The sequence below is a fragment of the Cicer arietinum genome, chromosome 4, assembly GCF_000331145.2.
Source record: "Cicer arietinum cultivar CDC Frontier isolate Library 1 chromosome 4, Cicar.CDCFrontier_v2.0, whole genome shotgun sequence".
Classification (NCBI taxonomy): Eukaryota; Viridiplantae; Streptophyta; class Magnoliopsida; order Fabales; family Fabaceae; genus Cicer; species Cicer arietinum.
In genome coordinates, this window is record NC_021163.2 from 19,443,871 (window position 1) to 19,469,222 (window position 25,352).

A 25,352-nucleotide genomic window follows, 5' to 3' on the forward strand; every position below is an offset into this window, starting at 1 on the left:
CCATGTGATTACATTTAGACAAGCCCTTGGTTTGTTCAACAATTGTTGACAATTAGTAGATGAAGCACTTAGATTTGCTTTGGAGCCACCTTCACATAACTTTTAATTTCTCTATTATTCTATCTATCACTACCACTATATGTTGGAAAATTTTGAGGCAACACACACAAAATCATATGGTCTGGTAAGATCCTCCCACTGTCGAGAAGCCCAACAAAACATTCCAAATATGGTGCAACTTAATTATGAACATTAGCTTTGACACCAAACCAATAAAAAAGGTCATACCAAATTCAATATAAAGATGGACAAAGAAATAATAAGTGGGAAGCATATTCAGTAAAGTTTAGTGGACATAAGGATCTATCCACCCCAAACACCTTTCTTTGATAAATTATCTTTCTTTGTTATTTGTTATTGAATATTAATGGCCCAACAAATTTTGTGAGCTCATGAGTTTTCCGACACAAGCTTAGATTTGCACTGGACCAACCATGCACTAGACAACTTGTTGAACCAACCAGTGCTAGTCAAGCTGATCCGAAGCTGACTGACTGCAAGCTCTAGTCACTCAGTTAAGCTAGATAGTTGTTAGTTAGAGATGATTAGCTAGTTGTAACAATTTTGTAACTCTAATGACTAATTTATAAAACATTGCATATGTAGTTTAAGAGAACACACTAATTCATTCACAAGTATTTTGGAATAGAGAAAATTGAGAGAAATCAAACACTAGTGATGGGGAACTTAAGGAAATGGTGTTGAATTGTTCACAAATTATCATGAGTGTAATTTCCTCTAATCATAGTGAAACATTGAAGTTAGATTCAGTCCCCCAAATATAGGAGAATAGCTCCGAATTGGGTTACTAATATTTGGTGTTTTAATGTCTTTACTTCATTATTTTCTTGCATTTCAAGTTATCAAGTCACGTATCAAAGTTCTATCAATTGATCAATAATTGGTTTTGTTAGAATATTGATGGTTTGTAGAACAATTCTTTATCTTGTTTTGTTGATAACAAAGTATATTTTGTGAGAACAATTTAATGCACTGATAATTTAATTGAATGTGCAGAAAATAAATTAGAAAAAAAATCCAGCATTAGAGGAAGCACTCAAGATAGAGGAAGCGAGCAGATTAAAAGGAAACAAAATAAAAGGATGAATCAAAGGAAATGAACAACATGCGCGTGCCATTCGTTGTCTCCAAATGAATTGCATTTAAGGATCTACCTCTAAGTAACTGAGTCTAATTCTAAACAATTTCAACACTGCTTTACTAACTTTCACATTTTCTCATTTTTTTTGTCTAATATGAAAGTATCATCAATGTATTACAAATGAGAAGATTGATCTTCTTGATTTTCAAATTTGAACCCAACAAAATTTTAATGTTCCACCACTCTACTCATCTTAATGTTACATCGCTCTATTGCAACAGGAATAAGAACGGGGAGAGGGACTCCTTGCCTTCGATTCCTTTTCATGAAAATTTTATTATTTCGACATTTTTAATCATAAGTGAAATAAATACACATACGAGGCATACATTTATCATAAGTAATGTAATTTCTAATTAATATTGCTCGTATCACTTTCTATTCTATACTTTCTCCTCTATATATGTGATCATGATGAATATATCGATACTTAATAAATATAATAATTTATAAAAGTATAATTTCTTTTATCATTTGTTTATATATATTTTTTATTTATAAAAAAATAATAAATACCACCATAATTCATATACACGATGTTCTAAATTCAAAATTAAAATAATGAGTCATTGTTATGATAATGGTAAAGGATATATGTATACTATGTTTTAGGGGCAGAAAGGTATTTTGAAACCATTTGTTAAAGTGGCTTCCATTTTCACCAACACAAAGTGATGTGCACTGTGATTACGGGGGTATATCGGGAATTACATTATCCGTAACTTCTCGAACCCAAAACTCCAAACCCTAACCTAGCCCAAACATTTGCAGCAGATACACACAGCTATCTCCCCCAGAATTGCTCACATCTTCTTCTTCCTGTAATAATTATTTGATTATCATCCCCAAATTTGATTGAATCGTTTCTACTACTACACATAATTTATCGAATATTTGATGCCGATACGAGATGCCTCCAAAGCAGCAATCTAAAGCTGATGTAGCGAAGAAGCAGAAGGTTGTTGAGGACAAAACTTTCGGTCTCAAAAACAAAAACAAAAGCAAACAAGTCCAGAAATATGTTCAGAATCTCAAGCAATCTGTTCAGCCCAAAATCGATCCCAAAACCGATGCCAAGGTATAGCAATTATTAACGTCATTATTCGATATCATTTTATCATAGTTTAGGGTTTCTTAGTAAGTTAACATCAAAGTTTCATTCTTTAATGGTTTTATGGTAACAGAAAAAGAAGGAGGAAGAGAAGGCCAAGGAGAAAGAGCTGAATGATTTGTTCAAAATCGCTGTTAGTCAGCCTAAAGTTCCAGTTGGTAATCATTTCACTCTTATTTTCTGATTCACGGTTTTTTTTTTAATTTTATATCTAATTCAATGGATTTATATTATTTAGTGTTGGTGGGAGCTAATTATATATATGAATTTGGTTAGGTGTTGATCCCAAGTCCATATTATGTGAGTTTTTTAAAGTGGGTCAGTGTGCCAAGGGTTTCAAATGCAAATTCTCTCATGATTTGAATATTCAGAGGAAAGGGGAAAAGATTGATATTTACAGTGATAAGCGCGATGAGGGTATGCAGTTCATTGATTTTGATTGTTTTTTCTTTTTGTTACTTATTGTTTTTTCTAACTTTTTTGGTTTTGGTCTTGTGTTGTTAGATACTATGGAAGATTGGGATCAAGAGACCTTGGAGAAGGTGGTGGAGTCGAAGAAAAATGAGTATAATCAGAACAAACCAACTGACATTGTATGATTTATTGGAATTATGATAATTGTTTTACTGGATTTTTTTCAATTTCTTTATTGATGGTTTATTTTGGATATTTGATTGTTTATGAGCATTATTCAAATCATGGTTTTGATCCGACTTATGCAGCCAGAAATAACATTTGTATGTCATTTATGTACTTTGTTTAGGTATGTAAACACTTTTTGGATGCAGTAGAGAGAAAGCAATATGGTTGGTTTTGGGCCTGTCCTAATGGTGGTAAGAATTGCCACTATAGACATGCACTTCCACCTGGGTATGTTTTAAAATCCCAAATGAAGGCTTTGTTAGAGGAAGAGTCTGATAAAATAACAATCGAGGAGGAGATTGAGAACCAGGTGAACTGTTTTTTCCCCTTATTAGAAGTCACATTGTTTTATTATTGTATCATGTTTTCTAACAGAATACGTAACATGGTTTAGCGTGCCCAAGTTAAAACTATAACTCCTATTACACCTGAGTTATTCTTTCAATGGAAGAAGAAAAAGATGGATGAGAGAGATGCCAGTTTGGCTGCCCAACAGGCTGAGAGAGCTAAGAATGACCGCATGAGGTATGCCACTATGTCCATTATCTGTTCCTGATCATTCACATATGAATGTGTTTGGATGGCCCCTCTCCTTTACGCAAGGAATAAAGTGAAAAGTTAAGGAACTGCATGTTGTTGAACATGTTTTTAAAAAGGATATTGCAAATGAATGGTCCAAAAGCTGATAGCTTATTTGTGTGCCTAATCATCTGTTGTATTATCTCCTTAAATGCAGTGGTCGTGAGCTGTTTTTGTCAGATGCTAGCTTGTTTGTGGATGATGCTGAAGCATATGATAAGTACCAAAGAGAACCAGAACCTGATGAAACTGAACAGAATGTAAGTTCTTTCTTCCTGTCTATCTGTCTCTGTAATTTAATGCATTTTTCATGGATGTAGTTGAAAGCTGCAATATGTCTGGAATTTTGCAGCTTTATTCAAATTGAAAATTTGTCAGCTGCAAATTTGGAAAATATTTATGGCCAAATTTGCCATAAATAACTGTCCTTTTTGTTATGATGTTATTAATAAACTAATCCTGTTTTTCAAGTTTTATACAAATATTTTGTACTGCTCAACTTTGATTTTGGGTCCATTGTATCTTAGTTTAGACATTGGGGATTAGGGTACGCATGGGCTTGTGTGCAAGGTAGTCAGAATCAAGATCCTATGCAGGATTGGGGAAGGTTCACAAGTTCATGAATAGTGAGATTGTAACACGGATCGTAAGATCCTACCAAATTTATAAATTCATATATATTGCATATAGATTTATATATATGCATGTAAAAGAACATAATTTAGTAAAATTAAACTTCAAATCGCACCCAAAATACTTCAAGAAACTCTAGTTTGGGATCATTAGATTCATAAAACAACTGAAACACTCAGAAAATGAGCAAATGACACCTAAAAACAACTAAAAACCTCCAGAACAGTCAACAAAACAACTTAAAAACTTCAAAACAGTAGCAAATCCATATCATGCTGAACCACTCAGAATCGTTTTGGTTTTCTGCTCAACAACGAACATTGGAAAGGGGTGCGAGATCATAAAATCCTGGGATCCTACGTGCTGGATCGGGATTTTGACTACCATGCTTGTGTGTAACTTTCGATGCATGAGCAGTCCTAATGCAAATGGCTTTTAGGAGTGGAGTCTCCTATATCATGCCTTGAGCTATAAATTTTGCATGCAAGTTATGGTTTTGCATGCGACATTGTGGGGTGTAATCAATGTATCATCTCTAGGCCTACCTATGCTTCTTGAGCTGGCACCTTATAGCAAATTGTCTTTTAAATGTGTGTTTGAAAATCCGTTTAGAATCTCAAAAGCATGGCTTTGGAAAAAGGTACAAGAGTCGTGGGGCATGGTTGTCAAACTCTATCCCACCAAAGATCATTCGGATATAGAAAAAGCATAGATCGTGGGATCGTAACACGGAACGTAAAATCCCACCAAATAGACAATTATATCATAAAATTAAGATAAATAACGTTAAAATAAAATTTTCATTAATTCAAAAAAAGTCACAAGCTGAAACACTGTCTCAAATATAAAACCAAAGCCTATCACCATCATCTAAAAACATCTAAAATTGCAGAACCATTCTGCTTCCTGATGCATTTTTCTGCACTCTGGGAGGTACAGAACCAGAACTGCAAGCATCAGGAACAGATGTAGGCATGATTGAAGTTGGGAGGCTGCAAGAGCAATTGCAGCGATGAGGAGAGTTTCAGAGATGAGGAGAGTTGTAGAGATGAGAAGAATTTATAGAAGAAATAGAATGAGGGAGTCTGAAATTGAATGATTGAGTCATTTAAGGAATTAAAATTCCCAAGTTGGAAAGTAATTAATCATTGAAAGAAAACCAAGTCCCACGTTGCTGAATCAGTGTATTTGTCTCTATGGGAAATGAGCAGAATTTGAAGCTGATGAGGTGCGCAACTGGGCCAAAACATCTGTTTTAAAACTGGGTCAAAATTGGGTCGAAAGGTGGGAATCGGGTCGAAACGGTGCGAATTGGGTCAACAGTTCGTGAAACTGGTCAAAGTGGTGTGCAGATTTCACGATTTTGTGATCTTCCTCTGCGCGCTGATCGCTCTGGTCTCTCCACCAATTGCACATGTGCTCTAACACTGTAGATAAAACTAAATGCATGAAATCTTAAGATTTGACGATTTAGGTCTCACTTCTAACAACCATGGTTTGGGGTCCTTCTAGCAGAAAACAAAAATGCCGTGAGATTATTGTATAATGTTGTCTACTTTGCTTGTAAGGTAGTTGAAAAGTGTATTGCCAAATTACTCTATAAGACATGGAGAGTGTTTTGTATTGCATTAAGTTTACAATTAGAGCCAGTTCTTGTTTCTAAGCAATATACAAGTGATATAAAATGTATCTTTAGTCATTGTTTGGGTGTTAGCATAGAAATGGAAGCAAGAGTTTTGGGTGAAAGGAAGGATGAAAGAGAAGACGAAGGGGGTGATAACCCTTTCATGTGCCTTTTCATTAATGTTTGCTTCTAGGTTGCTGGTCTGGTTGGCGTCAGAGTTAAACTCTAATCAAGTCCAATGCTTTTCATTAATGCTTGTATTCCATTTCCTTTGGTCATGGAGCTCTACCAAAATAATTGATTATAGATGTCGTAGTTATGAGTTTTAGATAAAATAAGGTGTAGAGAAGTAATAAGATTTTGAATATGATTATGGTGTAATATTTTGAATAACTTGATCCCCGACTTCTTAATTAACTTGTTAACTTGACACAAAGAGTAAACACTATGCCATGTTTATAGGGATGTAAGAATTGTAACCCTAAATAAATAGGGTAAAAGGAAACAGATCATGATATTAACTGAGGAATTTGAAAACTAATCTCATGAGATAATCTAAGATACTCTTAGCTTAGAAATTGATCTTATGATATAAATCTAAAATAATCTAACCTATTATAGGGATATTATAAGTTATTTTCTAATACTCTAATACCCCCCTTCAATCGGATCAGCAGAATAGTGATAGGACAAGTAACAGAGGATGGTACTGCTCTCTGATTTCATGTTGAAGTTTTGGGCTTTAGATAAAACAAAGAAAAGAGAAATAATAAAGACTTTGAATATGATTATGGTGTAATATTATTAATATTAACTTGATATTGACTTTATTCAAAAAATAAACTTTATACTGACTTTATTCAAAAAATAAACTTTATACTGACTTTATTCAAAAAATAAACTTGATACTGACTTGATAACTAACCTGTACTGAAGAACTAAACATTAACCCCTATTTATATGGCTTATCTAAAAAAAACCTATTTATAGGAATGCAAGACTCCTAATCCCAAGTAAATAGAATCTTATGAGATAATCTATGATACTTTAAGATTAGAAAATGATCCTATGAATTAAACTAAAAGACTGACATAGTTTTAAAATATAATAACATTGTTTTTAACATTGTAACAGTAGCCAATTTAAAAAAAAAAAAGAAATCTTGATGGGAATGAATATATTATATTATATTTCCAAGGAAGGGTAGTGGCTTCTAGAGGTTAGCTCTCTTGTCTCATTTTCCCTCTTAGTTGACATGAAGTTAAAATGAATGGTTAGTATTAAAGTATGGTATCTCTTTTCTATATATATACTTTTATCATATATTTTGTTTTGCTAATTGTTGGATCCAACTTCAGGGGACTGGGAGTGCTTCTAATAATGGTCCCAGCACCTCATCAACAGGTGGTGCTGATGATGATGAACTTCCCGATGACATTGATGACGATGATGATGAATTGGACTTGGATGAGTTGAATGAACTGGAAGCAAGTTTAGCCAAGACATCAATCCAAATAAAGGAAGCAGGAACTGAAGCTTAATCCTGATAATTAATCTTGACCTCGATGTGATATTTTTATGCCTCTGCTGAACAATAGATCATTTGCTTCTAGCCTCTGGCACTCCTTGCATTGGAGGAGGTTTTTTATATGAAGCCTTTGATGATACTCAAATCACTTTGCAATATCGCATTTGGTATGAATGATGATAGTTTGGTATCATTCAGTTTTCTGTAGTTAGGTCCCTCATTGGGCCTGTGACCGACGTTTTTGTTGTTTGAATATGGGTAGTCTTTGTACAAACTGTACCTAATTTTTGTTATTTGAGTTTCCCCACTTTGCAAAGGCCACTTCGATATTGTTTTGTTGTGTGATTTTCTTGAAGTCATAGCATAAAGTGATTGCTGTTATGTTACGGATATTTATACAGCAAGTTAATATTTTGGATTTTGAAATTGTAGGAGTTGGATGAATTGGTCTTTCAAATTTTTGAAACAGCAAATTAATCATTAAACAAATTCTGCATCCAGAAGTAAGGATATTAAGGCACAAGTCACCTTTTCTTCATTTCAATTTTATTTAAGTTCATCAGCTACTTTACTTTTTGTTCAAGACAACCCGCAAGAAAACTAGTGAATGCATGAAGATCAGTTGGCAAGCAATTTTTTTGAGCCGTGCTTCAGTTTTGTTGTCAGTGAGTTGGGTATTATTTCTCAAGTTGGATAAGGATTACAATGAGTGATGAAGTTCTCCCTCAAGAAATTTAACAGTTGCATTTTTAGGGTTGAATTTGAACCTTGAATCTTTGGTCAAGTTGAAAGAGACCTTTATCACCTCATCTAAGTGCTTTTGAGTGTTGCGCCGTCCTTCATTTCCAAAGAATAAATCATAAATTCACATTAATGTTTCATTGAGTTGAGATAATAACTGTAAATGTTTTATACTTATTCCATTCAGAATGAGTTATAAGTAAAAATAAATTGAATTGTGCATTAAGATATATTGTTGATCACATTTAAATTATGACAATTTCAATAAAAAAAGTCATCGAAATTATATTCCATTCCAAGCAATACATGTTAATTTTGCTTTTATATTTTGGTGGTATTTTATTTTTCACCTGTGTAAATTTACTCAATTTTGGTTTTGTAGGTTTTTTTATAAGATAAAATTTAGGTTAAGGGAGACACGCCTCCCTCCAAGGTCAAAAAATAAAATTTAGATTAAGAAAAATAACCCTCATTCAAGGTAAGAGAGAATCACTATTCTCAAACCCAAGTCATATTTACATGTAAGTGGAAGGTTCAATCATTTTTGTCAATCACAATTGATGAAATCGTAATTTAAAAAAAAAAAAATTATTTTCTTTTTATTTCTGTTTCTTTTAAAAAAAATTGATTTTTATCCTTCTAAAATTTGATATCACTATTTTGGTCATCGATTATTTTACGACATTAAATAGAATCATTGAAGAAAAAGTTAATACATTATTAACATAACATAAGCTGAGACACTAAAAGAGATTGAAAAACAGATCAAAGATGTAAACCATAATATTAACATAACATACTAATAATCCAAAAGAAAAACATAACATACTAACAAATAATATTAAATCTTTAAAAAAGCCGGAAAAAAAATGATAGGCCAAAGCTAATAAGTAATGAGACCAAAATCAAAATTTCATACATTAATCACAAAAAATATATTTAATCTTTTTTTTATATATTTTTGGCTGAACGTGTATGTCTCTTTTTGCGGAAAATAATGAATATCTTGTCATACCCCAACGAAAATTCAAACCATGGTTTTGATATATTTTGGGGACTAATTATTTATTTGCAAATAAAGTAGGTTTTACAAATGAAGAAACAACAAACAATGTTACTAGCGTAGAAACTAGCAAGTACTTTGGTTTTTTCCGAGTAACATCGTAGTTGCTGTTCATAACACGTAGGGACTTTGTCCTCTTAAATGAATCCATCTAACTTGAGTCAAATCATTGAACTTTCTGAATTTCAAAAGTCTTGATTAATTTTTTGAATGTGCTGCACGAGCAGATGTAACACAAAAGGATGTTTGAATTGAATGGGGTCAAGACGTGTATGTTTGTTTTATTTTAAAATACAATATCGCGTGTCATTATTTGGGATGTTTTGTCTCTTCAAGACATGTTATATCATCCTGTTCTGTTTATTGCCACAAGTGCCCACGACTCCTGGATTATGATACTTTTGGTTAGGTCAATGTACTGTTTGTAAAAATACCGTGTTTTTATTTTTCAAAACATTGTTATATAAAAAGATCAAGTGATCGTTAATAAAATATATTTTTAGAAATAAGAAAAATTCTTTTATTATTTATAAAAATATAGATAATTATTTATTTTATAAATTTCTCTCTTCTTTATTGATGAATAAAGTTAAATTAAAATTTAAAAAATAAAAAATATTTTTGCGCAATGTTTTTCACGTTTCATTTAAATTGTAATAATTGAAACGCAATTCCCTTATGTTATCCACTCCTGTGGTATGTACTTACAATTCTTAGTTGGAGTTGATTCAAATTGTCCATCTTAAAATAACTCTCACATTACTCATTATAGTAAATAAACAGGAAGGCTAATCTATTGTTTGCTAATACCAATAAAACTAGTTTATATACAGGCAAAACTACCATAGCAATGGGGCAACTTTGATTACCCAATTTTTTTTAATAAGTGACTATAGTTTTAGATTTATCTACTCCAATAATATATAATATTTTATCCTAAATATGTTTATTAATAACAAAATTAGAAGAAATAAAAAGTAACAAAATTATTATTTGATTGATAATTCTATTTATATTATTTTGATATTTTCAATCTCTATTACAACTACAAATAAAACAATTTTAATAATAAAATTTGTCAAGACTTGACTTAGTAAATAAAATTGAAGATACGATACTTGCAAATAGTTTAGTTGATTATATTAAAAAATGACATTGTTAGTTATTATATATTTAATTATGGATTAATCGAACTTTTTATGGTGTCAGCGAGTGCAATTTTATAAATATATTAATTTTTTTTAAAATAAATCACCTTATAAATATCATGTTAGTTTCATCACTGAACTTTTAGTTTATTGAACTAATTTATAAACTTCTTTGATCATAGATGTTTTCTCTAAATGATATTTCCAATAGCATTTTTTAAACTTATAATTTTTACATTCTCTACCATTTTTAGCCTTATTGTTTTAATTTTATTGACTTTTGTACTTGTTTATAAAATACAACAATCCCCTCGGTGGTGGCCTGAAACATGTTTAACCTGTGGGATCGTCTATAGCTCCAAATTCTTATGGACACAAATATTTTTATAATATAAAAAAATTATATAGTAAATAAAATATAGTATAAAAAAATATAGGAAAATGTTGGTTTATACAAGAGAAAAAAAAGTTAAAAAGGACGAAGATTATAAGATTGATCACTTTAACACACACTCACCATTCATGATTTTCTTAAAATTTGAAATTGACTTTGATCAACAATTTATAATATAAATATAACAAATCATGGTTCTAGCATTTCTTTGAATAAATCATTGACACCATTTAACATCACTTAAAATTATATAGTAAAAAATATTAAAATGTCCAAATTCTAAAATTATAAATTGTTAGATTTTATGGTTGAATATGTACAAAAAATAATGAGTTTTTTTTTTTATCTTTAGACTAAAATTAGAAATTTAAAAAATATTATTTTTCTTTATTTTGTACCATCGTTACTTATTAGTCCTTTAATTAAGTTTGTAAAGATAAACAAAATCATATTATTTTTTATAAGAATCTCTTTTACTAACAATTGTCTTTATTTATTTTCTTCTTAAAATTTTCTCTCTCTTGCTAGATGACCATTGAATGAAATATTGTCATGAAAAAACTTATTGATCGTATGGAACATAAAAAAATTGATTATCATTATTTTAGTCATAAGATTCAAGATGAATTATTTATATTTATAAAAAAAATAATTGATCAATATCACATTAAATATAATAAAATTTATTATCATTATATATGACTTATAAAAAGAATAAAGAATTTGAATTAAAAAAATAAAACAAATTTAAACTTTTTATACCCAAATTCTCATGGACAACCCTCACCATCCAACTTCAATATGCAATTCATCTTCTATGTCATATATATTGCCTTTTACGAAGAGGAGTTTCCAACTAATTAATGCATCCTATGTTGTGTTTTGTTACTTGTGAGATTTTTTATTTGTTAGTTATGCCCTGCTATATTTCATGTTTTTTTATTATTATTCATACATCTCATTTTTATGATAAAATTTAAAAATATGTAGAGGAAAATTCAAATTTTAGTTTTTCTCTCCCTGGCCTTTTGTCCAAAACAATGCAAATAAGTTAACTATATAAAGTAATTAGTAACATTAAAAAAAGAGGAGACAAATATACAATGAAAGAGAAGATTCTACAAAAAAGACTGATTTTCAAGCTTGAAATATATATTTGAGGTGAGACTTACATGCCAAGCAACAGAGCTAAAATTAACATTCAACATAGAGAGACTAGGAAATACAGTAGCATAATATCTATGCATTATGCTACAGAGGCATAATAGAGAGAATGGTATCAACATATAATGCTAATGATTAGAGTCATCATGTGATTGTGAAGTATGTGACTCATCCCCTGCCACCTTTTCCTTGCTAAACATTTGTCTTCCTGCTTGAACAAATTGGCTCATTATCTTAGCTTTGATTTGGCCTCTTTTTGGAGGAGCTCTAACTGTCTTAGTTATTGATTCAACATTTCCATTTGTTTTTGGCATTGTTTCAAATGAAGGAGTTTTTTTTTAGAATAAGAAGTAGCAGGACAGAAGAAGCTAGAAGAGAATTTAAGCCAAAGACAAATTAAAGAGTAAAAGAAAACATGAAAATAAGTGTTTGTGGGGGGCAAAAGTGTAAGGCATGCATATTTATAATGTTGGGAATGAGACATCAAGTTCTATTACATGGTCCCTTTGTCCCCCCAAAATAAAATGTTGAAAGAAGACTATAAAGTGCTCAATGCTAATTTTTAACACATTAGAGCCACTCAAGTAATAATTAAACATGTTTTTTTTACCGTAAATACAACTTATTAATTATTAATTAGTGGACTATTTCTTGCACAAAAAGTCTTTTTGATATTAAGAGATAATTAAATAAACATGTTTCATAAAAAGAAACATGACGTGACATAATTGATAGAAAATATGATGTGACATAATTGGTGGATAATTGAATCTTTTAATATTTGATCATGAATTTAATTTCTAACTAATCAGTGTGTATAGAAGAATATTTGTTAAAAAATATCAATTTCTTAAATAAATATATGTATCTCAAATGATTAATCTCTGACTTTCGGCTAACAGACACCTTAAAAAATAAGAGATTATGATCACAAAATACAAATAATTATAATTAATTGTCAATCAAATATCATGATGTGTTGAATTTTGAAAATAATTAGTGCAACTATGTACAGGTAGAAGTACTAGTTCATGTTAATTACTTAGATTTTGACCACGTTCTAATCAAGACATTTAGTTAAATGAAGTGAAGGTGGAAACATATAATTACTACTTGGATAGTTGGATAACACAATAGACCAAGTCAAGTCCTTGGTTGCTTTTATGAAGCTAAGGATAAAAAGAAATTCTTAACCAATATGGTATTGGACCCTCTTTTGTGTCTACCATGATAAGGGCCCAAGTATGTTACCAAATTAGAAAAGGTAGACAATTACCTAACGTATGTTCTTTTGATTTTGTAATAGGGAGCACAAAATTGTGGAAAAAGTTGTTAATAATAGTATCTAGGTTCACTTGTTTGTGTTTTAAGCACATTCTTGTGCAATGACACAATTGATAATTTTCTTTTTTGACAAATATAAATATTGGATTTTAAATTCTAGCATTGGTCATATTTTTTCAAACTAATAAGACAGTGAAATAATGTATTCGTGTATGCATTACTAAAACATGTCTCATCTTTGTTCTCTTTTATATATCAATCAATGTAATTTTCTTGCAACATGAGTTTCTGTTTCTTACGAGAATGTTAGACTCTACAACCATACTTGTGTCAATCGCAATGTTATTAATTTTTTGCAAGAAGAAATTGTAATAATGAAGCTAAATGTTTTATAAAAAAATTATAAATTTAAAAACAAAAATCTACTTGAAGTGGGAAATTTCAGAATTTGTATCCATAAAAGATAAATTTTTTTCTTGAAATACATATAATCCTTGTTTTTATGTATTTAAACTCACATGTCGCGTACGATTACAAGGTTTATATTCGAATTTAGAAACTTGAAATATAATGTTCAATTTAATAATATCAGTATTTATTAGTTGAGTTAAGCTTTAGTGACACGTAAAATTCATCATTTTTAGTGGGGGTTGATTGAAAAATAAAATAAAGAAAATGATTTAATGAATTTAAAATGGAAAATATTTGAACCCAAATTTTGTTACAAGAAAGAGCAAACACGCCACCATCACCATATAAAGAAATTAAAAGAGCAAGTAGAGCCCACGCCTAGAGTACGAAGAATACAAAAGGTCCAAGCAACAAACATTGCGAATCATGACTAGGCTTCCTCCTACTTTTAACCATCAACACTCCACTACAACAAAATTAGAATCACTTAATATTCCAACTGGTTTAGATTGAGGTTCTTTTTCCATATATATATATAATTTTTTAATTAATTAATATATTCTACATTAAAATTTATATATTAAACTATATTTTTTTTCTTTACTTTTAAGAAGTCTCGTCCATGTCATGTGACCGTTTTTTTTTTCTACAGTAAAAAATTATAGATGGTCACATCCTGGAGATGCGACATCCTATAAACAAAAAAAAAAATTATTTAGATGGTCGTAAGACGGTATGCAACCTCTTAAAAGTTAAAAAAGTAATAGAAGATTTCGATATATAAATTTTAATGTAAAATATATTAATAATTTTTTTCAAAAGAAAGATATATATGTAAAAATTACTTAGATTGACAGTAAATTTTAAGAAATTGTCATATATAAGTGTAACACACGTAATAGTTATGTTTTTGTCATTTATTGTATTTGATGATTTGTGATTCTTTCTTATAGTGGTAGGGCATTACAAATATAAAAGTTTATGGATTAGAGGTTAATTTGTTATTAATTAGTAACTATATATACAAAAATTTGATATAATCATTTTCTATTACGTTTTCTAATCTGTACCATTTTACCTTCATAACTATAAAACAGTTTTAGACTTTTCTTTTATCTCATTTTATGGATATCATATTTTCCAATAAAAACTACACTTTAGAACAAAGATGTTTTGTAGTGTAGTTTATTTGCATCTATGATCTTTTAATTTTTTTTATGTTTTAGTTTATCAAAAGAGTAATTGTTAATTTAATAAAATACATCAGCGATTGATTAGATGTACCAAAATAAATAATATATTATATTATTTTATCAACTTCCTCTTATTTTTAAATAAACTAACAATTTAATTTAATTTTATTAATAATTATCTTCTATTTTTCTTTTGAATCTAATAATAATAATAATAATAATAATAATAAAAAAATAATAATAATAATAATAAAGTAAAAGAAAATACATCAAGTCGGTTATATTGAATTTTGTTTGATTTTAATGTACATCAAACAAAATACTTACTTTTTATTTATTTGTTTCGGATGAAAAAACAAGAGAGTTGTTAATAAAATAAAATTTATTTATTAATTTATGTAAAAATAAGAAGGAGTTATTATAAAGAGAGTTAAAAAAAAAGATATAGAAGAAAAAATCTTGTATGTTGGATATATACTGAAAAGGTATATTGGGTAGTGAAAATAAATTTTATCGCGAATAAATATTTGAAAAAAATGTGCCCGCTTCCACACTTTATCGTACCAGTTGCTGTTGCAGTGGTCGTGTTTCTAGTTAAACTGTAATTTGTTTTTTGTAAAGTGGGTAAAAAACAAACTGAGACCCATGATTTAAAATAAATAAGGCACATATTCAAGACACACCAAACCCATCCTTTCTCATCAATTTACTTGAATTTGACTATTTCATAATATTACTTGAATTTGACTAAATTTAATTAATAATAATAATAATAATATTATTATTATTAATTAAATTTAGTACTCTTTTTGAAATCAGGTATGAATAGAGTTGAGGTTCGTGTTTCAATAACGATTATAGATTCTACAGAAAAATTCACCACCGGTGAAATTTTTAATATAGATATATATATTGATGTTTTACTTGAAACATATTTGGTAGGTATTTTCCTCTCGAGAAGCTATATTTGAATGGGTAAAAAATATTAGAAGGCAAAATGGAAATTTTAATTGTTACCATTCGATGAGATAAAGCAATTGGAAAGAGAAGAAGAAAAGACAAATTAATTTTGGGATGCGAAAGAAGTGGAAGATATAAATCAAAATCAACAGTAATTTGTTCTCACAAAAAAAAAACTGTCTGTTTAAACTCAGATGTATACTATTGAGTATCGATGAATGATGGAAAATTAGTGTTCGTTGTGGAACACACAGTCATGATTTATTGGATACTTTAATCGATCATTCATAATTGGGGTGTTTAAACGTAGAAGAGAGAAAATTTGTCAATGACATGACAAAATATAAGTTTGCACCAAGATTCATTTTGAATGCTTTGAAAGAAAGAAATAAATATAATCTCACAATTCTCAGTCAAATATATAAAGGAGAACTACTTATCGATTATCGTTGAGAGGTTCATACACAGAAATGCAGCATCTGTTGAAGTTAATATAACAAGAAAATTATATGCATTGGACAAGAAGATGGGAGAATTTATATGTTATGAGAGATATATTTTGGATGCATCCTGATTGTATAAAATTATTAAACACGTTTAATTTTATTTTGATATGTGATAACACATACAAAACAAATAGAAATCGGTTATCATTACTTGAAACTGTCGGTGTAACATCTACTAGTTTGACACTTTCGGTTGGGTTTGCTTACTTGGAATAAGAGCGACAAGATAACTTCATCTGAGCATTTGAAAAAGTAAGACAATTGTTCGTCTCTAAGAATTTAATTTTTAAAGTTATTGCCATGACGAATGCTATTAGTGTTGTGTTTTCTACTTCAATTCATTTGCTATATCGTTTTCATATTGAAAAAAACGTTGGGGCAAGATACAAATAATATGTGAAAAAGGATAGACAAGATGAAGTAATAGATTTATGGGGGAAAATTATATATTCGACTAGTGTGGAGGAGTATGATCATCACTTGCAACACTTTGAACTAATGTGTACTAATATTATCCTTTTTGTTGATTATGTGAAAGATTCGTGGTTGACACCTTACAAAGAAAAATTTGAAGATTATGTGAAGAATCATGGTTGACATCTTACAAAAAATGATTAGTGTGTGCCGATATTATCCTTTTTGTTGATTATGTATACCTCCCTTTCCCATATATTTCGAGCCACGTAGTGTTCATATTGTGTCAACACAGATATCACCACCGATCCTCCGGGGAATCCGGGTTACTGATTGTGCTTAGGCTCAACATCATCAGCAACATCATCATCTCAACATCAGCATCATCATGTGCAGGCTCAACATACTGCTCCTCAGTCTGCTCCATCTGTGTAGGTTCAGGGACATCCTCCTCCATCTGTGCAGGCTCAGCGACATCATCCTAAACATCTTGTCTACGATGAGATTGCCTAATTGGACGATTTGCTTCATTATGTCGTATGTTTGATGATGTTAGTGGAATTATCTATGCTCCATCACTAGTATCACCTCTCACGCTTCGAGAAATGTTGCGAATAATTTGGTCCAATGCACCTCTCATTCTATACACTTCAATATATCAATAATAAAAAAATTGAAAAATAAATAAATAAACAAAAAAAAAATCATTACAGAACTTTCATATTTTTCCCAAATTTTTGAAATTCGATTCGGAAGTTTCATTGAAGGCCAAACTTCTGGATCTATTTCAAAACTTTCCATGAATTTCAAAGTTTTGAAACCTTTGAAACATTCAAATGTTTCATATTTCTGAAAAACAAATGTTCGAAAGTTTCAAGTTGTTAAAAAGTTTTGAAAGTTTCATGTTGATAGAAACTTTCCAAAGTTTTGGAAAAGTCTAGGAAAAAATGCACTTCGAAAATTTCAGTTGTTAGAAACTTTTGAAAATTTGTGGGATCTGAAAAAAATAATTTCAAATGTTCGAATAAAAACTGTTTTATAAAACTATTTTTAATATTATACTTTTTAAAATTAAAAAAGCAAAACAGATAAATTGTTTTACTTTTCATTTTTCAGTTTTTTTAACTCTAGTCAAAAACTATTTTAAAAATTTGAGTTGTCAAACAGATTTTTTTTTTTTTTTTCTTTTTAAAAATAGTTTTCTAGAACTTATTTATAAAATAGTTTTTAAAAACTAAAAAGTAAAACACAATCAAACAAGCTCTTAGATAACAAATCAATCCACTTTTAATTTTAAATAAAACTAACCAACTTTTTTATAGGGGCTAATCGACTCTCTTAGACTTCATAGATATGACTCCCATTTAACTAACTTTCTTAACACACCTAATTACAATAGATAATATATAAAAAATTGTGTAGTTTCAAATAAAATGTCAGTTTAATATGCACTAAATTCATGGAAGATTGGTGTAATACAATTTATTTTAATAAATACGCAGTCTTGAAATCAACCACACAAATACAAGCAATAGTAAGAATGTGGAAACTAGCTAACTTATGAGTTGTTACATATGTTGCCTTTGATTAAATTTAACTTCGCAGTTTGACATGGTAGAGAGGATATTTTTACATTGGATGCTATGCTTGCTATCCACTATTAATTTGTAATCAAGCTAAAAAATAACCCACTTAAGTGCTTACAACAGTAGACACATGCATATGTTGCAGGATCACGATCAACAACCTCATCTTGTTGCACCTTAGCACCCTTCCAATTAGATAAGAATATTGTCACGGTCGCCCAAACACGTTTGATGTCCTGAAGTAAATAATATAGCGAAAACTGAGTCAAGATTGAAATAAACGAAAAGTTCTCAGTTAAAGTATTCGAATTTCAAGTGGAGAACTAACAATAATTGAATCAAAAGCTTAAATCTACAAACAAAAACACAAGATTGAAGATATTTAATTGAATGAGTCGGGAATCTAATTACAGGGGTAATAGTAGACAAGACACTGTTTTAAACCAAAACACTATTTTAAACCATTACAAATAAAAATTAAGATTAAGGATTATCGGATTTTGGACTTCGCTGTAACAATATTGTGTAGTTTTGTAGAGAAACTTTTTTAATAAATTTTGTATAAACAAAATAATTTTGAATTATAATCTAAAATGGCTTTCCCCACGTTTAGTGGTTTTAGGAGTGACATTCTTTCCTTTTCTTTAATCCATTTCTTTAACAGCATATTAGACAGGGCTGATATGGGTAAACAAAGAAATTCTTTACTTTGTTAGAACAAAATTTTAACTATTATTGCAGAGCCCTCTGAAAAGAGAACCCTTCCCAAAAACTAGCGTATGCCGCTAAGATGTGACGCGCACACGGTATTCTTTAGTAAAAGGCGAAAGAATAGTTCGCTATGTGCTCATCACACGGCTCCGTGAATTTTTGATTTAGCAGGTCCTTTCGTTTTATATCACGATTAGTTTAGTTTCACATAGACACTACCCGATGTGGGACTTAATTCAGTAGACACCCGCTAACTTGGCCCTTCCCTATCTCCTTTCCCTGCTATAGTGTTCTTCCCCCATTCACACGCCTCATTACGGTTAAGATTCTCTTCAATTTTGTATGTTTAAAATTAAAATATTTCTACCTTTATTCAATACTATCTCAAAGCTACAAGAAGATCAAACAAGTCGTTGAAGCTTTCCTCCCTGACAAAGAGACCAATATATATTATACCCCTCCACAAAATCTATGTTTCAGACATTGCTAATAGCTTCATTCTATTTTGAAGTCACATTAAATTCTACTTCCTTCTCAACCTGCATAAGCTTCTCTCTTCCTTATCGTGATATATTTCGTTTCTCTGGAATTTTTTCTATTCATTTTCTCATCCTTCCTGAACAAACTCATTCACCCCTTCCCAGCAATGGACACTACTAAGTGCAGGTCAAGAAAACATAAAAATTAAATCTCCAAAAGAAAACAGACTTTTTTTTATTAGAGGGTTAATTGGAAAACTAAAGCAAGGAGATTGAAATTGTGAGGTTCTTTGTTAAGTACTAGCAGTGTTTAAACACAAAAGTCCTATGAATTTTGAATTTGTAATAAATTAAATTTAAATAATCTTACAATTAACAAATGTGATATGTGAAAGAAAAATGCAAAACAAAATTTGTAAATAGAAGAAATATAGAGATTTTAATGTGAAGAAAAGTGAAGTGAACATTCAGTTTAACATTACGGGAAAGTTAATATTTATCATTCTTGTCTCTTGAACAATATTAGTCCACCTTGTATTTGCAATAATCCATTCTTCAAGATTTATCTAATAATTATACTCTATAATTATTCATATAAAATGTTTCACTGCAAAGGAAATTAAAATTGTGTTTTGTTATCACCAAAAATCTGGGTGAGATTATTTTTTTATGATAACATTAAAAAAGAATATTGCAAGTTGTTTTACTCTATTGTTCTTGATAAAATTTATAATTATGAGATGAAAATAGGAGTAAGTCAATGATAAATGTTACTTTCTTTAACTCTACGGTTCTTTTACTCCGTGGCAAATCTTTTTCAAGTAAATAAATGCTAGTAGGAATAATTTTTACCAAAACAATATCATAGCATACATTGTGTGCTCTAATGGCTAATGCATTAAATGTAATTAACTATATTTCTCCAACAAGGAAATAGATAGGAGCAAGAACCTTATTGAAAGGAGAGATCGAAGGTAAATGTGGATGTATGTCTATTTTGAATCATGGTAACAACTTGCAAATAATCAATCTTAAGGATAACATGAGTGATGTGTCTCGTTCTAGCTATATAGATACTTAAATGATGAGAGTTTAAAATGAGTTAATTGGAAGGAAAAACAAATAATATTTCAAGTCAATATTTTATAATAGTTTTTAGTTTTATTTGTGTTTAATTTGAATTATAATAATTTTAGTTAAATGGTGTAAGTCTAATATGGGTTTAGCGAATTGACTTTTGGCCCATTTTAGGAATAAGGTAAATACTTATTTAAATACTTTGTAAGAATCTCATTTTAGATAACTTTGAAATGAATTAAAATTTCTCTAATGAGAATCGTGAGTGAGATGTGTCTCCTCTTTGAGTTCTTGGGTTTGAACTTGCTTGAATCTTATCAATGAATTTCTTACCATTGTGGCGATTTTACGTTGGTTTATTAATCATCATTAATGTGGCGCCTTCTTCATCTTCTTTATTTAACTCGTTCTTTATTTAACTCCATCCTTAATATTCATCTTATTATTACCATCCATGTTGATTTTCACAAATCTTTGCGAGAATTTGTCCAATGAGTATTTTGTTGCTTAAACCTTCATCTCATCCTGAGGTGCTAAAAGGTAGTTTAATTTTCTTCTCAATCTGATAAATAAAATTCATCCTTGTCATAATAAGATGAATATCAAGTTCAATTTTATCAAAATATTTATCTAACACTTGTAGTGATATCTTTAATATAAGTGAGTGAATCTAAGTTGAACCTTTCTAATGTCAAATATGGTCAAACAAAGAATTCATATTAATAGTATTATTATCCAAACTACTAATGCAATTGTAAATTGATTTGAGATTAAAATTTTCATCATTAGATAAGCTCCAAATAAATATGTTAATGCGACTAGTAATAAAAACTTTTAACTTAATAATCAAATTGCAAATATGATTTAAGACGAGGCTAGAGATCATATTTTAATTTCAACCGTTATTAATGATGTAATTTGAAACATAATACTTAAATTATACAAGAGGTATTGGTGTCATGGAATGATTCTCTAGAGCTCCATTGTTAGTGAAGCAATAATCCCTCCATAATCGAGTTTTGTGCCCATCATTGATAATCTAGTTGATGTGGAATTTAACTTGCTCCTACATTTTAGAAATGACTTTTCCGATATAAAAAATTATTAAGATCATTTATTGAAGAGTCATAGAGACATAATATTATAATCAAATAAGATTGGATCAAAGTTATCCTTCTAACAAAAGACATTTAATCAATTTTTCGCATAGTTAATTTCTTTCTCATCATATCTAAAATAAAATAAAAAGAATTTTGAGATATGCTTTAGTGTAGCATAGTAGCTCTTGTTAGAAACTTTTTAAAATTTGTGGGATTTGGAAAAAATATCATTTAGAAAATTTCATGTTGATAGAAACTTTTGAATATTTGGAAAGTTTTGGTTTCAAAAGTTTTAAGTTTTCGAGGGGGGTTTTACTTTTGTGTTTCAAAGGTTTCAAATGTTCGAAGGTTTGCAAGTATGTAGTTCAGACAATTAAAAGTTTCGAATGAAATTGGTGAAAAAGGGAAGGTAAATTTTTTGAAGGTTTTTATAGATAACAACATGGACAAAATGATATTTTTAATGGGGATGAGGGGGTGGAAAGTATAAGTAGAAGGTGCACGAAACAATTCTGTTGGATATTTTACGGTATTCTCTCTCTACATAGTGTTAGTTTTGGTGACCCTAATACATATATTTTTCTAACACTTACAATTATATTTGTAGTAATGTTATGGTAATAATTTGTTAGTTCTCATAATAATTTGTTAGTTCTCAAATTATTATTAAAGACATATAATTAGAGTAGTATTCGTGGAGTTTATGAATGAAATAACTAAATACAACATTGAAATATTAAGTTCATAGACTAATATGAGCTATAACAGAATGCAACTGACGAAATCATACAGTTTTTTACGGGAAAATAACAACAATATTAAATATACCAAAATTATATATTGAAATATTTTATTCTAGTCATTGTACTATATCCAATTGTGTATGGATGATAACACCCCCTTGAGTCGGAGGTACTCATCTGATTCTATATCAATTTAGGCGGAAAAATCTATATCTTCATTGGACATGAGTGGAGATTTTTTCTGAATATAAAACTAATGTATGGAGACGAGTTTGATAGTGTTTATATTTGGTTCGTCTCATTAATAATATTATTGTTATTTTTTTTCTTTATAAAAAATATAATTAAATATTTTTTATTTTATTATTGTATAATAATAATTATTATTTTATTATAGGCACAATTGCTTCTGTGACCCTTTAACTTTATTTAATTTTATTACAAAAATTTGAAAATATAAAGAATGAAAATATGAGTTTATTTGAAGATTTGAGTTATAAATTTGATGAAATTTGCGTTATATTGAAGATGATAATTAATTTTATGAGTTTTGTTTCAAAATTTTGATGAATTTCTGTAAAAGAATGATAATATTGTTAACATTTTAAAACATAAAAGATTAAATTATTTATTTAAAATTAAATAAAGGACCAGATTGAAAAAAAGAAAAAAGATAAATAACTAAAATATTATCTAAAAATAAGTTTAAGGACCGCAAAAACAATTATGCTTTTATTATATTAATTATAATAAATATAACTTTTAAATTTATTATTTTATATAAACTCCATCATGGGCAGGGATGAAAATTTAAAAGATCACATTCGATAAAAAAATAAAAATGACTGCGAGTTTTACTCAACTAATCGAATGTGAGGGTGAGAAAGACAAAACTCATTGATTAACTAGCTGTTGCCAAGCCTAATTTTGTATTTATTTAATAAATTTTCATTTGCATTTGTTAAAATAAAAATAAAATAAAATTAAAAAAACTTACAAAAGGCAAAATTTTCACTTAGAAAGAGTCGTGCCAAAATAATTTTCAATTCCAAAGTTTTAAAAAGAGAGGAAATACAAGCCTAAGCCTATTTATAGATACCCCCATTTTTATAGAAATACAATTTTACCCTTTTAACTAAACAAAATTTTAAAATATTCGAAAGTTTTGAAAGTTTCAAAATATTTAAAACTTCAGAAATAGAAAACTCTAAATTTTTTGATCTTTTTTGGAAGTTTCAAATTTCGAAATAATGATTACATTTCGAAAATTTGGAAAGTTTCGAATATTTCCAAATCTGGAAAATTTCGAAAGTTTCCAAATCTAGAGATTTTTGAAAGTTTCCAAATCCGGAAATTTTCGAAACTTTCCTATTTTGAATTGTTTGAAAATTCTAAAATTTTCTCTATTTCAGAAGTTTCAAAACTTTCAAATTAATCAAAAGTTTCAAAATTTTTGATCAATTCTGAAAAAATACATTTCGAAAGTTTTAGATTTATCAAAAGTTTCGAAAATGTAAAAAAAGTTCACTTTTTATATTTCGAAAGTTTGAAAATTTTGGAAGTTTCAAAAAATGGAATGAATAATGGAGTGGTTAATTTTTTTAATAGACAAAATAGTATTTTTATTTGAAATAGAGGGATGGAAAGTTAAAGTGAGGGGGTGCATAGTATATTTCTCATGCACTGCTCTTAACCCCCAATGCCTCTTAGCCTAGCTTTTGCTTTATGTAGTGCATGGCTTGGCCCAAAATAATATTCCCTAGTACAAAATAAATCTCAAATAAAATCAATAAAAATGTTCAAGTTTATAATCAAATCAAACATGTAGAAATAGAAGGCATGCCCTCATATTGAGTCTTTCATCTGTTTGGACCACTTTAACATTCTTTTTCACTTTTTACTTTAATCAAAAACTTTTAAAATAAATTATTATAATAAATATAAGATAAAATCATAGTTAATGAAAATACATTTTCATAAATAATGTAATCAATTTTTTTTAATATTTTTATTATTTTATAAATATAGACAACTTAGTACTTCAAAAGTAACTTAACTCTTTATTAATAAATAAAACTAACACACACAACTTTAGATAATTACAAACAGAAAATATTTTCACAAAATAATATTCTTTAAATTATTGGATATTAGTGAGGAGTTATTAAGAAACTAGTTATATAGTGTTACCCCAAATATATTGTGTCTACAACTAACAATTTATCATCATTTGAATGCACCATTTCACAATGGCAACAATTTTATAAGATCAATTTATCATAATTTTGTCCAGCTACTACACTACGATACACAATTTGTAAGAATTGGCAACCATAGTAGTATATGTAAAGGAAATAATGATATTAAGAAGATCAGGCTGTGCTCATCCTTATGATAATTTTTGGAAAAATTTCCCTTGTACCCTCCTTATTATACCTATACCCCCAAATTTAGAATGAAATGACTATTTTGTCCTCGTATAAATAATAAAACCTCACAAAATTACCATTCCACATTTTTACATTTCCGGAACAGAGAGTAAGTTTTTTTCCCAAATTTCCGGAGAAGTTGAGAAACAAGTTTTCCGGTACAGAAGTTGTACTCTGGAAATCTTGCATGAAGTTTTCCGGTACAAAAGAGTGTTCCGGAAAACATATTTTTAAGTTATCCGGTACAGAACGTGCTCCGGAAAACTTGATTGCCAACATTTTCGGTAGTTACCGGAGAACTTGAGCATCAAGTTTTCCGGAAGTTACGTATATTTTTTTTTTTTAATTTAATTAATTATAATTTTATAAGTTATTGTGATTTGATTCTTTTAATATTTTAATTTTTCAGTGGGTGTACGAGGAAGAGACGGCAAAATCATACGAATTACACGGGACACTGAGACTTCTACATCGACTCCGATGAATCCCCTAGAGAGGATTCGACCGACAGCTTCAAGGAGAAGAAGACGTATGATTATTGAAGACGATGATGAGGGACATAATGATCAGGGGGAGCCTTCTATAGTGCATGAGGAAGATGTGGTACATG

The 25,352-nt window shown here is 29.3% G+C and overlaps 1 protein-coding gene, 1 long non-coding RNA gene and 1 other non-coding gene across 3 annotated transcripts; 1 reads left to right on the plus strand and 2 right to left on the minus strand.

Moving 5' to 3' along the window:
- Positions 1-1,907: 1,907 nt before the first annotated feature.
- On the plus strand, positions 1,908-7,660 carry LOC101514132 (zinc finger CCCH domain-containing protein 11). Its single transcript, XM_004497396.4, has 8 exons — positions 1,908-2,300; positions 2,407-2,491; positions 2,610-2,750; positions 2,838-2,926; positions 3,097-3,285; positions 3,370-3,500; positions 3,712-3,814; positions 7,170-7,660. The coding sequence occupies exons 1-8, from the start codon at positions 2,133-2,135 to the stop codon at positions 7,350-7,352; spliced, it is 1,089 nt and encodes a 362-aa protein (XP_004497453.1). The 5' UTR covers positions 1,908-2,132; the 3' UTR covers positions 7,353-7,660.
- Positions 7,661-18,053: 10,393 nt separating this feature from the next.
- LOC140920173 (uncharacterized) lies at positions 18,054-19,059 on the minus strand. The gene is made up of 2 exons (XR_012162822.1): positions 18,912-19,059; positions 18,054-18,439 (listed from the first exon to the last, which is right to left on the minus strand). It is a non-coding gene; the product is annotated as an uncharacterized lncRNA (long non-coding RNA).
- Positions 18,946-19,063, minus strand: LOC113786394 (U5 spliceosomal RNA). The gene has a single exon (XR_003472677.1). It is a non-coding gene; the product is annotated as a U5 spliceosomal RNA (small nuclear RNA).
- Positions 19,064-25,352: the final 6,289 nt, after the last annotated feature.